Here is a 15,328-nt window from a genome sequence, read left to right as displayed (position 1 = left end):
AAAGGTTTAGTGAGGCTGGTAATGAGTAATATACATATACACATATAAAATAATTATGTGTTTAATGAAGGAAAATACTAACATTTAAACTTTTATCATACTTTTGAAAATAAACATTTTCAGATATGTAGAAAATTACAAATGTATAGCATATTTGAGAGGTATTCAGAAAACAACAGGATTTTACTAACTCTAATGATAACCATGTCACATTACTGCCAACAATTGTGCACCAATCCTTGTAGTAATGTGGAGAACGTTTAAACAGTTTCCATTACAAATGATGTATTTCCTGTGTTGTTACATAATCCTTGTCATTCCTGTTGCATACAATACATACACAACTGGCCAAAATCTTAAGGCTAATGAATATAAAGAAAAAATATACATTTTGCGTTGTTAGATTCAACCACTTATTTGAGTAGAGCTTCAACAGATGAAAATAAGAAGAGGGAAAATAAAAATAAACTTTTTTAGCATTTTACAGGGAAAATGTGAACACTCTGAAATTAGCTTAAATACGGTCAAAAGTTTAAGACCATACCAAAAAGAAGTCCTAAACAGGGTAGGAATGCCCAACAAGAGGTCTCAGTAGTGAGTTGCACAACCATTATTACAGGGAAAATGTGAACACTCTGAAATTAGCTTAAATACGGTCAAAAGTTTAAGACCATACCAAAAAGAAGTCCTAAACAGGGTAGGAATGCCCAACAAGAGGTCTCAGTAGTGAGTTGCACAACCATTATTGCAAATAACTTCAAACATTTGGTTTGGCATGGTTGATATAAGCTTTTGCAGAAGGATGGCTTGAATGTTATTCCAAGTGATGAAGATGGCTGCACAAAGATCATGCACTGTTTGGAATTGACGTCCATTTCCATAGACTTCCCTTGCCATCCACCCCCACACTTTTTCAATGGGGTTCAGTTCAGGCAAACATGCTGGATGGTCCAAAAGAATCACGTTACTTGCCATGAAAAAGTCCATTGTCCTGCAGGCATTGTGGATTGCAGCACTGTCCTGCTGAAACATCAAGTCATTTCCACACAAGGGGTGCCTTCAGTCAATAAGGATGCTCTCTCCAACATGCCAATGTAGCCAGCTGCTGTTTGACACCCCCGTATAACATGAAGCTCCATTGTTCCATGGAAGGAAAAAGCACCGCAGATCATGATGGAACCTCCTTCACTGTGTCGTATAGATGTCTCCGGTGGGATATCCTTATCGTGCCAGTAACGTTGGAAGCCATATGGACCATTCAGGTTAATTTGTTCTCATCAGAGAACAAAACCTTCATCCACTTTTCTACGTCCCATGTTTGGTGCTTCTCAGCAATGTTTAACCGAGCTGTTTCTTGGTGTGGAAGGAGGCGTGGCCCTTGAAGACATTTACGGTTTTTAAAGCCTTTCTCTCGTATATGCCGCCTTATTGTTATTGAGCAGCATTCTGTGTCCGTAAGGGCCTTAGATCAGCTTGTGTCTTGCCGGATAATCCGTCGAATCCTTCTGCTCAATGCCAGCAAAATTTTCTTTGATCCGACCACTTGAAATTCTTGTTCTGTATCCCTCAGGGTCTTTAAAGAAATTTGCAACAGCAGTTTTACTTCGCCCAATCTCAATGGCACGTTGAGAGAGACCTTGCTTTTGCAGCTCGACAATTCTGCCATGTTCAAACTCTGTCAACTTTTTAGCCTTTGCCATGTTTTTACTCAATGTAATACAGGAGATGTCAGTGGGAGATGTTGGTAACACTAATGCTTGAACACAAATGACTAAATTTCATTACATGTTTACTGATTAACGCCTCATTTCAGTATGGTCTTAAACTTTTGACCAGCTAGTATTTAGGCTAATTTCATAGTGTTCATATTTTTCCTATTAAATGCTAAAAATTTTTTTATTTTTGTTATACCTTTCCTTATTTTCATGTTTTGAAGCTCTAACAACACAAAATGCATATTTTTTTCTTTATGTTCATTGGCCTTAAGAATTTGGCCAGCAGTGTATATGGTGTAATGGATCTAACTACCTCTTTAAGAATACCTGTTGCCTATAAACACTCCCTTGAGATGACCAAAAAAAAACCAAAATATATCATCTGGACATAAATTTTTACCACTGTTCATTAAAAACTTGATTACAGCAACAAAACGCATATCACATGCAATTTCTGTTCCATAATTGTGATGCATGCCATCTTATGTGGAAACACATTACATATGATGCTGCTAGCAGAAGAATATTGATATACTAAGACAAATGTTGACCATGTTTAACTCATATTCAGTACATGAAAAAAAAAGTTGTGTTTCTTGCTGAACACCCTCTCCACAATTATTATCTGTGAATAGGAACACTTTACAATCCATTTTTTAGTATCACTATATTACTATCACTTCAAACCCATCTCTTGATTTTCATAACTCTTACAGCTATCTCTGTTTTATGAGGATTCTTCTTTCTAATCCCTACACAATTCTGCTGCATTATAAAAATACTAAAATACACACAGAGAGAGCTGTAATGTATCTAGTGAATTTTATTTACTTTTAACTTAAATTTCATTTTTGTAAGATTTGTTTTTCATTATTAAAGTAAAAAAAAGAAACAGCTTTATAAAATACACTACTTAAAATATTAGTAAATTTTGTACAAGTTCTAGTTATTCAGACTAATGTTTTCCTACAAAAAGCATCTGAGAGAAAGAAAATATACCCACTGCTTAATAAACAAGACCCCAAACAAAAATAACACAGAAAATACTTACAGATTTACAGCTCACACGGTTACCTAGGCTCTGTATTGTTTTTGAAACAAGGGTTAGAGTTCTATGTGTTTGAGGATCCTAATGCAGAAAAAGCATGTTGTAAAAATGTGAAGGACACTAAAACAAGTTGAACTCTTAACAAGCAAAAATATTTTATGTTTGGAATATTTTTAATAAAATAAAAACAATCACTAGCATAATATAAAGTTTTTGTGTTCTCTATTCTTTTCTCCAAAAGAAATTACTAAATAATAGGCATGCTGGATTCTTGATAACTTCTATCAAAAAAATTCCTTTATGTATACAATGTTATACAGTGTAATGGATAAATCTGCTTAATTACATTTTTAAATAATTCTGTAATTTGATTAAGATAAAACTCTGATATCAAATCTAGCTTCATTTAATACTCCATTAACCCTTAAATGACAACCATCATCAACTGATGCTCCTACTTACAACATTCCTACTGGTTAATGATTAAAGAAGCTTAGAATGCACAAATATTTCAAAAGACAGCACCAATCAATAATTATGTCACCTTTACAAAGTAGTATGTAACAAACTTACTATAGGGTCTGTACTTAAGTCAAACAACTTTGGACCAAGTATTGCTGGTGCAAAAAACCTGAGGAACAGGAATCCTGAGATCACCGAGTAGCGAACTTCTCTGACATTTGGGAAACAAAGAGTAGCCGATTCTTTCAGCACAGCAAAAACTTCACACATAATTTGAGGACACACAAGAGCTGAGCTGGTAATGGCACGGAATGTTCTTTGAACATAGTCTTTCAGATTGGCCTGTTACAGTGGTCCAATAATAATAAACAAAATCAAACAACATGATACATTACTAAAATCATTAGGTAATGGTTAACTTTAAGATATTATAAGTTTAAAAGTATCTCTTACTTACCACTACTTTTTAGTGTTTTATTCAGTATTAAGTTTAATCTAACAATAAATCATGTAGAAATACATTTCAATGTCTTAAAGTAATAAATGTTTGGTCATTCAATTTGTACAAATCTGTCACCCAAATACAGTTACCTGCTTTTTTTAACTTCTCATATACACTGCTGTCCAAAATCTTAAGACCAATGAACATAAAGAAAAAACATGCACTTTGAGTTGTTAGACTCAACCACTTATTTCAGTAGAGTTTGGAAAGATGAAAATAAGAAAAGGAAAAATAAAAGTAAAAACGTTTTAGCCTTTAGTAGGGAAAATGTGAACCCTATGAAATTAGCCTAAATACTAGCTGGTCAATAGTTTAAGACCATACCAAAAAGAAGTCCTAAACAGGGTAGGAAATGCCTAATAACAGGTCTCAATAGTGAGTTGCACAGCCACCATTGCGAATAACTGCAAACACTCACTGGCACATTGAGAGAGACCTTGCCTTTGCAGCTCGACTATTCTGCCACGTTCAAACCCTGTCAACCTTTTAGCCTTTGCCATGTTTTTACCCAATGTAATACAGGAGATGTTAGTGGGAGATGTTGACATCGCTAATGCCTGAACACAAATGGCTAAATTTCATTATGTGTTTACCGATTAATGCTTCGTTTCAGTATGGTCTTAAATTTTGACCAGCTAGTATTTAGGCTCATTTCATAGTGTTCACATTTTCCCTCTTAAATGTTAAAAAGTTTATTTTTATTTTCCCTTTTCTTATTTTCATCTTTTGAAGCTCTACTCAAATAAGTGGTTGAGTCTAACAACTCAAAGTGCATATTTTTTCATTATGTTCATTGGTCTTACAATTTTGGCCAATAGTGTATTTCTTTACAACTCAATTCAAACATTTATAATAAACTGATCACAGTTTTGGACTTCATATTGGCTATTTGTCACATGTTAGTTTGGGGTCCATAACTTTTATATGTTTTTCAGTTTATTACCACTACTGATACAGTTTACAGTAAAATTTATTTGATAGTAGTACCATATTTGTTTCAATGTTTTCACCGTCTCGTAGTTTTGTAGGATCTATTTCACATGGTTTGTGGTCCATACAGATCTGGAAAATAAAAAGAAAATAGTACCACGAAACCTGGGTTGCATAAGCACATAAAAGAAGTTTAAGCTCAGAAAAAGAAAACCACTTAACATCTTTTCAAATTATTTTAGTGATCACTCTACATCAAGATAATGTCCTAAAAAACATTAAAACAATTTTGCACTAGCAAAAACAGAAACTTGTATAAATGAACAGTAGCATTAGTTTTAAAAAAATTTAATTCCAGTTTCAAGCCAGAATCCACATACAACTTTAAGGGTGGGGAAAAAAAACATTTATTTTTTCATTTCCGAGTCAACATATTTTGAATAATGAAATTACTTGCAGAAATGGCATAAAAAAGGTTAAAAGAACATATAAAATGAATATGATCAAGTGTCATTTCTACAAACTTGTTCTATAAGGTGTACCTACATAATGAATGGTGCTCTGGAGTGTTTCATGAAGGTAATGCATGCCGGTTAGTTTCATAAATTCATCCATGCATTTAGAGACCAGAGTGTTCCCTCGAAAAATTGTGTTTGGATCCCTGCAAACATGCAAAAAAAAAAGGGGAGATTACAAACAAAACAACAGAACAGACATTGCAAAGATAAAAATGGCTAAATTCTGGAGGGTGTGTATAAGAAGACAAACAAAGTAGCATCAGAATATGGAGACAAACACAACTTACATTCCAACATGTTACTCATGAGCAATTTGGAACAAACACTTTTTTTTTTTTTTGTCAGATACAAAATATATATTAGATATGTTTTGTATCTGAAAATTTTTGTAAAAATTGCAATAAAGGGTACATTTCTCGATTCTAGTGTTTGTAAAATATGTTATCTTGGAAGTAATATTTTATACACACATTTATTTTATACAGTTAGTATTATACACTACTCATTTTTTATAAAATATTTTTTCTTATAGTACAGTTTAATTTTCTGTTCACAAAACAATTACTCTGAATCACTAAAACTATACACAATTCAACAAAAAATTTGCTTTGAGGACTTAACAATAATATATCTGGTAAAAATAGGACTAAATATTTGGTAATTAAATTAAAACAACCTATTAATTTGTCAATGCTTACAATTAAACTTTATTATGTGTATAAAATGGATATAAGCAACATATTAATTAAAATAAATCATTCTCATTTATTTATTCACAAAACAATTGTCTGTAGTTAGTGGTATTATGAAGATGTTCTGTATTTTCAAAAATGACATAAATCTACAATAAAATTTCTGTTCCTGTCCTGAATTCCACATTTTGTTGGTAAAAACCTCTTACCAAACATTCTGTAAACAAAAATTTTATTACAGTATACTTGTGCATAAATTGTAATAATATATACCACATACTTACTTAACATTTGAGATCTCCCAATCTGCCAATGCCTTTATGAATGCCACTATTTCTCCATGATGCATAAATATTTTCACCAGAGGTTGTGCAGCATCTATCTTGTTGGTAACAATCTCACCTAGTACATAAGCAGTGCTTGAAGTAATTGGCTAAAGAAGAAAAAAATATGGTCAAAACAAAAGATTTATACAATATTAGAGATACTATGAGCATTAAAATGTGTGTATTCAACATAAAGAGTTTTCCTTTTATGTTTTAAGAAATATTTTCTTTTTACTCAGCTTTTTCAGGCCCTTTTTACATAGGAAAAATAAACTGAAAAATAAACACGTGTGCTACATTTAAATCAAGGAAACAAATGGTTTTCAAAGTTGATACAACAAAGTTAGTTGTCATTAATATATAACACACTCTCCAAATAAATACAGTACATTTCCTATGAGGAAATTACCTTATAATATCAGACAGCAATTGCCTTTATGGGACACCCTCGTCAATTGTTTAGTTCTATTTTTAAAAGGGTGTAATAAAAACATGTGTTACCTACAGCTGCAATTACAAACTTTCATCATGTTAAAAGTAAAGTAATTGCACACTAAAAATGCTTTGGAAATTATATTAGTTCACAACCTAAAACATAAAACTTTTTTCAAACAACATCTGGTCCTCAAGATCTAACGTTATCAAACTACCTAAGTATTACAATTTTTAGCAATATCAATACAGTAGTTTCATGCTCACTATGTCAACAGTGAATATTTTCAATTTAAGGAATTTATATATATACATATATACTTTAAGATTAAACAACAAGCTAGACAGATTATTAACCCAAGGAGCAAAAAATCACAACCTGATATTCCTTAGCACTTACCAAATAACAAAATAGCTTAAAGCTGAAATACTCAACTGGTCAATATACTCTTGGATAACTAGCATGACTAGTCATGTTTGAATTGTAATCTATCTTCAAAAATCAGGAGGTTGAACACAAGTATTATTTTATTGTAACCTAAAGGTTGATGTTTTAATTACTAAAGAAAAAATGAGGTTAGCTTAGGTAGATGTAATTTTCTAAATCAAAATTACATCATGTATTATTTCTAGTTCTCAACTATTTCTTACCTTCACCTTGGAAGAATTTAGCAGAAGATTCCGTAATGGATCATAAAACTGACTAGAAAATACATGGTCAGAGACGTAGTAAATTTTAAGTCTAAGTGAACCAAGTTCAATTTTCTGTTGAGGATGATGGTCTCGTGGTTTGAGGAAATACCTTTTATAAAGAAAAAAAGAAAACTGAAAAATTTCCAAATTAGCTCAAACTTTCATTAAAACAATTAATGATCTTGCATAAAAAAACAAGAACACTGAGCTTCAAACAAAACTTCAACAATAAGTTATGATAAATATGTTAATTTTTTTGAGATTTTGAGATAAAAATCATCATAGGTTTTCTTCACTGTTAATCATAATCAGACATACTACACCCAATACTTTTAGGTAAGAAAGAATACAATAAAATGTATTGTATTGATCATATGATCTCAGGTATACTACTGACAAAACAACACTAATAGAATGATTATCATGCCATATGAAGTTTTAATATGATTTATTCATACTTATAACTCTTCATAAACCATACTTTCTTTAAAAGTTATAATTCTTCTATACTGAAAATGTATCTCTGATAGGAACTTCCCTCCACTTTTTAATTATGCATGCCATAAACCTTCCACATCTTAATGGAATCAAATGATTCCGTGTTCCTTATGCAAATTATCATGTATTACTTATCCATCAATAGGAGCATGGTGCACTCACATGGCATGTGTGACTCCCTCTATGTGCCTCTACTGAACTACCACTTTAAAGTTTGGCAAATGATGGAGGTACCAGAAATGAGTGGGGAGGAAGTGTGAGAAGAAAGAAGTACCCAGTGGAAATACATTTTCAGTACTTCCCTCTTCTCACAAGATTAATTAGCTATAATTCCACATTGATTAGGAGAAGGGACCAGTGCAAGAGAAAAAAAGATGTGCCCCTTAAAAGCATCCAAAGTTTACTTTTGTAGATCAGAGAAATAGGTCCAAAGACCTGAAGAGGGGAAACACACCACTTCTGATCAAGCTGTACTCTTTGCCAATTTATATAACGTGTAAGAAATCAGGACAGAAAAGGAAAGGAGCACATCTGAATGGGAGAAAATGCAGTGGGAAAGTGATCCAAACCACAGAAATATATAGCAACTCAATCCCACAATAAGAAAAGTGATAAACTAGGATGCATTCGAGAGTGTAGAGTAGCTAGGACATGGCAAATACACTCTTGGTAAGTCAACTACATCCAAAACTTCCTTGCAAGGCACTGATATCCAAGCAAAGGAAGGATGAAAATCATACCACCTTCACCTCAAACCTAGGAACCAGTGAAGTGAAAACTGTTCTGATACCTGGGTATAACACAGGTTTAGTTCTGAGTTATCAATTTGGGAATGTGGCATCCAGTATCCAAAGGATTTCTAATGCATGCAATCAACTTCTGTGGCTGTGAACTTGGTTGGAACCCTGCAAAAGACAATAACATCCAGATAATAGCAGAACAAGAAAGAGTCAAGGATAAAATTAGAACAATCCCACACACCCCTGCTCTGACCCACAGCACAGAAGGAGAAATTGAGGGAGGAAGATAGATAGCCTGATACCTTTGTGAGGAGTTATGTTGACTGGCTCACTCATTCCATTTTCACTGATACACTTTTATGGAGGAAGGACAGATGGATTGAGCTAAATGAAAATCTACATGACAGGAAAAATCAAATCACCTTGTCAAGCATCAAACAAAAGCTAGGTGTGAAGATGGAGGAAGTGAGGTGCAGAATGCAGAACCAGTGACTGGCATTCATGAAAGTCGAGCAATAAGGATTGTGGTACACGAGATAACTGTAATTAGAGGAAATGAGGAAACCCTGGTTGAGCAGATTAGTAGGAAGAAATCAGGAGGACCCAACATGGATAAGTGAAACTACCCAATGGATCAGTCACATAGAAAGATAAAAATATAGAAAGTTGTGTAACAAAGCCTGAGGATAAGGTACTAGGAACCAAAAGAGAGGAAGCTGGTTACTAAGGGAGGTGGTAAATGCATCAATGTGAGGAGAAAAACTCACATATTGTAAAGCCACCTCAAAATAAGATAAAGTGATCACTTCATCAGGTAAATTGTGTCAGAAAAGATGATCTACCATGAGGTTGAAAGCATTCAGGAATTGACATTGACATGCAATGAAATAAATCGGTTGCTTATAGGCCCAATATATGATACCAATGTATGAAATCAGAGTGATATTGACTGGGTGCCTCTTTAGTGACTGATATAAGCCACTCCTGTCTAATTTTTAGGTATGGATTATTACTGGACAATATTAGCAATGGAAAGAAAGTGAAACAAATCCCAAAAAATAGCAAGAAACACTTGGACATTGATAACTAAAGATTTTTAATCAGCAGACCAATGACCAGAAGCCTCCTGGTGTTCAACCAATGCACCCAAGCTCCGAGAAGATGGGTTTTGTAAAGAGATGTAAATCTGTACAAGGACGAAAAAGCAATACACTTGCCAATGTGCGAGTTTTGTCCAGCCACCACAAGAGATCATCTACAAAAGGAGGAGGAATGGAAATGAGATTATCCGTGGGTAGTCACCAAAACTGTTATTGGGATATCAGTCATTACTGAGAAAAATGATGAATCATGGCACTGCAAGAAGGAAGGACATGTAAGAGCTGGGAAGGGGAAGAAAGGGACACAGGAATCAGTACCAACTTGGACCCATAGGCAGATCACTGAAAAAAGAAACAGGTGAAGGGGTTTGAGATAAGATAGGATAATGACCTAAGACATCCTACAAGCATGGCTTAGCTGGTACAGCAAAAGAGTTCTAAAGGTTGGGAAGTATATTTTTGCAATAATGAATGAATATAAGATATAGGAGCAAGGGGTAAAACAAGACATACCTGAGAAATAAACTCCAAAACATGGAAACCTTGAACAGAATCCTCAGGAAGAGTAAGGGAAGGCATGGAAAATTCAGAAAGAAGTGGAGCAACATTTGGAGATAAGGCTGATCCATATAGTATTCAATCTCCTTGTGAATAAACCACACAATGGAAGCCTGCAGCAAAGTACCATTTGAATGCAAGGTATTAGAAGTGGTGACATTAACTTTGGAATTCATGTTGTATCAGTTCACAAAAGCATTTGTAGTAAGAAATAAGTGCAACTGAAATAAAAGCAATGGAATCTGAATGTTTAAACAATAAAACAAAACTGAATATGTTAAATGAAAGCACTTCAATAACAAACACAAATCAAGATGAAAGAGAAAAATGTCAGAGTTCAAGAGCTGCCAAACAAGGAGTGACAGCTTGGTAGAAGCACATGCATCACATGAATGTACTATGCTCCTATTGGTCAAGAAATTATGCAAGATGATTCCAGTCAGGGGCTGAAGGCTTATGGCATGCATAATAATAGGGTTGCATACAGAAGGGAGCAACAAATGGGAATAGCTTATCTTGTGAAAGGAGGGAAGTACCTTATTGGAAGCATTATTTACAATACTTGTAAGTTTTCCACCTTTCTATAATAAAAGGTGAGATGACATACAACTAAATTATGCTCATTAACTTTTTATTACCATTCTATTTATAACACAAATTATTTTATACTATTAAATGAAACATTTATTTAACAGCTTGACAAAGAATTAAAAGTACAAATATAAAAACACCTTTAAAGTTTATAAAGAAAATCATAATATATTGTATGCTGGACCTTTTACATAAATCAGAAAACAGGGTTGAAACAAAATAAGTTCATTAATAATACAGCTAAAGAAGCTGATATTCTTATTTATACAGACACGGGAATAGTGATGCCCTCAGTTAAAACAATAAACATTACTATGCTTTATCATATGCGTACAATGTTGATAAATGTCTAACTGATAATAATTTCAACAATAATATGTTCAAGAATCTGCATGTAACCAAAAAAGAGAAAAAATATTGTAAATTAAAAATATGTAATGTTTAAACTAAGCTGTGATCATTTTTACTACTCATGAATTACTAGAGTAGTTTTTTTTAAAGAGAGAAACATGTACATCTTCATAAAATTTCATTCCAGAACAGAGTTTCAGACTTTAGACTTGAAGATAAATTTAGCAAAAACTGACTTACCAAGCATTATGACCTTTAATAATGTCCAGACCATGAAGAGGAATTTTAACTTCACCGAGAAACACACTTCCAAACAGTCCACTGGAATCATGCATTACTGAAACTCTGGAACCAACAAGTATAGGAAGTACATACACTACAGTCAGTGAACTAGTACTTTAAACTTTATGATAATGACTTCATATCCTAGAACTGTGTATGCATGTCTTTATCTAATGTATACTGGGGAGGAATCCTATAAAAAACTATTGCTCACAGAAATATAATCAGATATTTGGTTAATATTTAATTACCAATGTTACTATAGAAACAGTCAGTGAATTTATCCTGTTTGTTCTTTTCTTGACACCAATCAACTGAGTAGCTATTAAATTAATTTTTTACAGATAATGAATTATCTTCAAAACAACCAGGAGTCTCACTAGAGCTTCCACTACTTAACACAAATACACCCTTGTGCCAATTAATTGAAACAAGACGGAAAATTACGATTTTTTCAATTTTTTGCCTTTTATTTCTGAGAATCGAAAAATTACAAATTAATACATGATATGACAGGCTTTATTTTTCAGAAGATCATTAATCCGCTTTGGCATCGAGTCCACGAGTTGACTGCAATCTTTACTAATTTTTGGATTGTGGTACCACACCTCAATTAGCTTATCTTCCATAGTACAGTCTTTTCCCCAAAGCATTTCTTTACAAATCCCCCAAAGATTTTCAATAGGATTTAAGTCAGGAGAGTTTCCAGGCCAGTCCAGCACCTTTATTCACGTTGCAGTCATAAAATTCTTCACAAGTTTCAATATGTGGCATGAAGCCAAATCTTGCTGACAAATGCCAGATCCATCTGGAAACCTATTTCAATTCTAGAACGACTCTTCTCTGCAATACTTTGATGTACTGTGGTCCTCGCATCATACCTTCTACGATATGTAAGCCTCCAATACCATAGTAGCTGAAAAAGCCCCAAAACAGCTTCTTCAAGGGATGTTTTAAAAATTGATTGATGTTAGATTCTCGAAGTTTCTAACCTGGAGATCTGCAAACCTGCAGACTTCTTTGACCATGTACAAAGAAATGAGTCTCGTCACTGAATAACACCTTCCTCCATTGTTCATGGGTCCAGTTCTTGTATTTCAGACCCTATTGATACCGTTTTTTCTTCATTGAGTTGGTAAGATGTTTTTTGACTGGTCTCCTTTCCCTTCTAACTCAATTTCAAATGACATAATATTCCTCAAAACTTTGTCATATATCCCAAAAATAGATTGACCGTACTGTAAAACACAGCTAATGATGCCGTCTGTATGAAAATATGACTATTAAAGGAAATCAGTGAGTCCAGCGAGCCTACACCAGCCGCCATGCTGAATGTATTGTAAAATGACCACTTGTTTCAATTAATTTGCACAAGGGTGTATATTACCTAAAAGTGTTTCCCTTCCGAGTTTTAAAACAATGAGCTTTAAAGCTATGCTTCTTTGAAACATATAATGAATCACTAACCACAAAAAGATAATGAATTTTACTTCATGAATAAACTACAATTATGAAATGATAGCAACAGGCTTTTAACCAACTTTCGCACCTTAACATATGATTTTATAATGAAAAGATTCATGGGAACAAAAGCTGTGCTATAAATTCATTAAAGAAATATGTAGGCACATTATACTGTATTTAAATGATATATGTGTGTGTGTGTGTGTACATATAATACAAACACGTGGGTGTATGGTTTAAACAAAATAAACATTATTTTAACAATTAATCATATATTAAATTCAAACAAATGCTTTCTTGAACTCCAAGAATAAACAGCATGTTCAACTTTTGCCTTAGAATACTCTAATTGCTTTAGTTTTAACATCTAACAATTCTGCTAGTGTTTTTATGATACCTAATTTTAGTAATTGAGGGATTCTAAATACCACATTTTCAACTCATTGACAATGAGACTGATTATAATTTTATTGGTAGCAGAGTTTATAAGAAATGCTCAAAACTACCAGACATGCTTTATTATTGGTTAGCATAAACATGGCAAAACTTTCCATGAGTTAATTTAAACTAACAGTATCTTTCATTAAGTAACAGTTAGTAACAAATTATGAAAAAAAGTTGATACAATACAACTGTACTCATTTAAATCAAGAACTCTTGAAATATGCACAAGCTATTTCTTGTTTGAAAATTTTTTTTCAACAAACCTTAAAATATATGGCTTGAAGCATGTTGCTGATCTAAAAATTGTTTTTTAATTTAATAAGACTGAATGTACTGCTTCAAACAAACAAATGTTCTTGCTATACATCACAAACATAAAAGTTTGTGATGGCGAGCCATCCCGAGATACAAAATTTGACACAGAGATTTATATTCACATTTGTTTAAATGATCATCGATCAGTAACAAGATAAGTGTTTATAAAACAAGAATTTGGTTACTATATGAACAGATAAATGAAAAGATGAGAAAGTTCAAACATGTATAACAGTTTTTTCTCTTGAACAGAACTATATGTTAAATATTTCCTAATTGTTTTAAATCAAATTATAAAATTTCAATTATTTGTGACAGGGATTTTATCCTATCTGTTACTTTCAGGTAATGCTATTTGATAATTAATTTATGTAGTGCTGTCTAGCATCCTTATGTTGTCATTTATAGACATAATACTATTGTTTGCCTTATGGCCAGAATATTCTTAAGTGGTATCAGTTTAAATGTAAGGATGAAAACTTCATATGGGTCACAGGAAATGATTCACTTTAAGATGGTGATATTAAAATCAACTATACCTTGTATACAGCAAAATCTAGTGTTATTGAGTGACGTACATACCAATAAATGTTTACTCAGTATTTTTTTAACAAATTTTAAACAATTTATTCATAGATAAGCATATGAAATTTACTAGATATCAGGCAGAATATTATATTCACATTTTGAAAATTATCAAAATCAAACTGAACATCAAGCTGGGTTACCTTTTTATTTCATATGATTCATGCTAATGACCTGACCTGCAGGCTTACTTATCAAAAGTTCGAGTTTAATAAGACACATGTAGCTTCTCAAAATTGTTCCAACAATGACATGCTTATCAGCAATATAAACTGAATGACAGACAATATCAAAAATAATACCAGATCAAATACAGTTGCACATTAAATAAAACACTGCCAATTAACAGTAACTGTATCACAGCACAAGTGCTAAGTTGTAACAATGTTTACATCATTATACTGCTCATAATGTTAATGCAATTGTGTAACAAAGATACCAGAATAGCTAGGCAATTAGTAGTCCTTTCTAACTGATTAATCAGAGGACCCTTGAATCATTAGATTTAATTCACTGATTGGTACAATGTTTCATAAACCATTGTATATACAAGACAAAAATAAAAAATGCTGGTGGCAGATACTGCCAGCAAGTTATCTTCTCTCCAGTTAGAAGCTCAAAAAGAGTCATGTCACTTTTTATTCCTTTAATTTATTACAACTTGGTAAAGTAGAAGATTAACACCATGTTACAATAACTTAAGACATCTGAATGAGTCACAAAGTTAAAGCAAATGCCCCCCTTTTTTTTTTTACTTGCACATGTGTGTGTATGTGAAACTTCTTAACTCAAGTCCACCAATCAGCTAGGTCTATTGGTAATACTGTTCATGTATACAAAATCTAGATTATTAAAGTGTTACACATCACAAATATTCTAACTTATAATAACTTATTTCCAAGTCAACTGATATGAAACAAGACAAAAACAGTTTTCTTGGATGTTAAGTTTTGGTTGTGACTGATCAATGTGCTTTTATTCTAATTAACTATGCAATATTTTTAAGTAATGCAAAACAATTTATGATAAAGTATAATACATTTTAAAGAAAATGTATAAAAATAATAAATGAAATACTGGTT

At 32.7% G+C, this 15,328-nt stretch overlaps 1 protein-coding gene across 1 annotated transcript in view; it reads right to left on the bottom strand.

The window, feature by feature from the left end:
• RasGAP1 (Ras GTPase activating protein 1) overlaps nt 1–15,328 on the bottom strand; it is a 50,515-nt gene that overhangs the window by 17,275 nt on the left and 17,912 nt on the right. Inside the window, exons 7-13 of the mRNA XM_076468048.1 lie at nt 11,397–11,501; nt 7,277–7,427; nt 6,152–6,300; nt 5,204–5,318; nt 4,715–4,789; nt 3,337–3,567; nt 2,767–2,844 (exon numbers count right to left, since the gene is read on the bottom strand). Of these exons, the coding sequence (XP_076324163.1) occupies nt 2,767–2,844; nt 3,337–3,567; nt 4,715–4,789; nt 5,204–5,318; nt 6,152–6,300; nt 7,277–7,427; nt 11,397–11,501 (904 nt within the window). The remainder of the gene's footprint in view (nt 1–2,766; nt 2,845–3,336; nt 3,568–4,714; nt 4,790–5,203; nt 5,319–6,151; nt 6,301–7,276; nt 7,428–11,396; nt 11,502–15,328) is intronic.

Source organism: Tachypleus tridentatus, chromosome 11 (genome assembly GCF_004210375.1).
Source record: "Tachypleus tridentatus isolate NWPU-2018 chromosome 11, ASM421037v1, whole genome shotgun sequence".
NCBI classification, from domain to species: Eukaryota; Metazoa; Arthropoda; class Merostomata; order Xiphosura; family Limulidae; genus Tachypleus; species Tachypleus tridentatus.
This window is presented reverse-complemented; position numbering and strand designations above follow the sequence as displayed.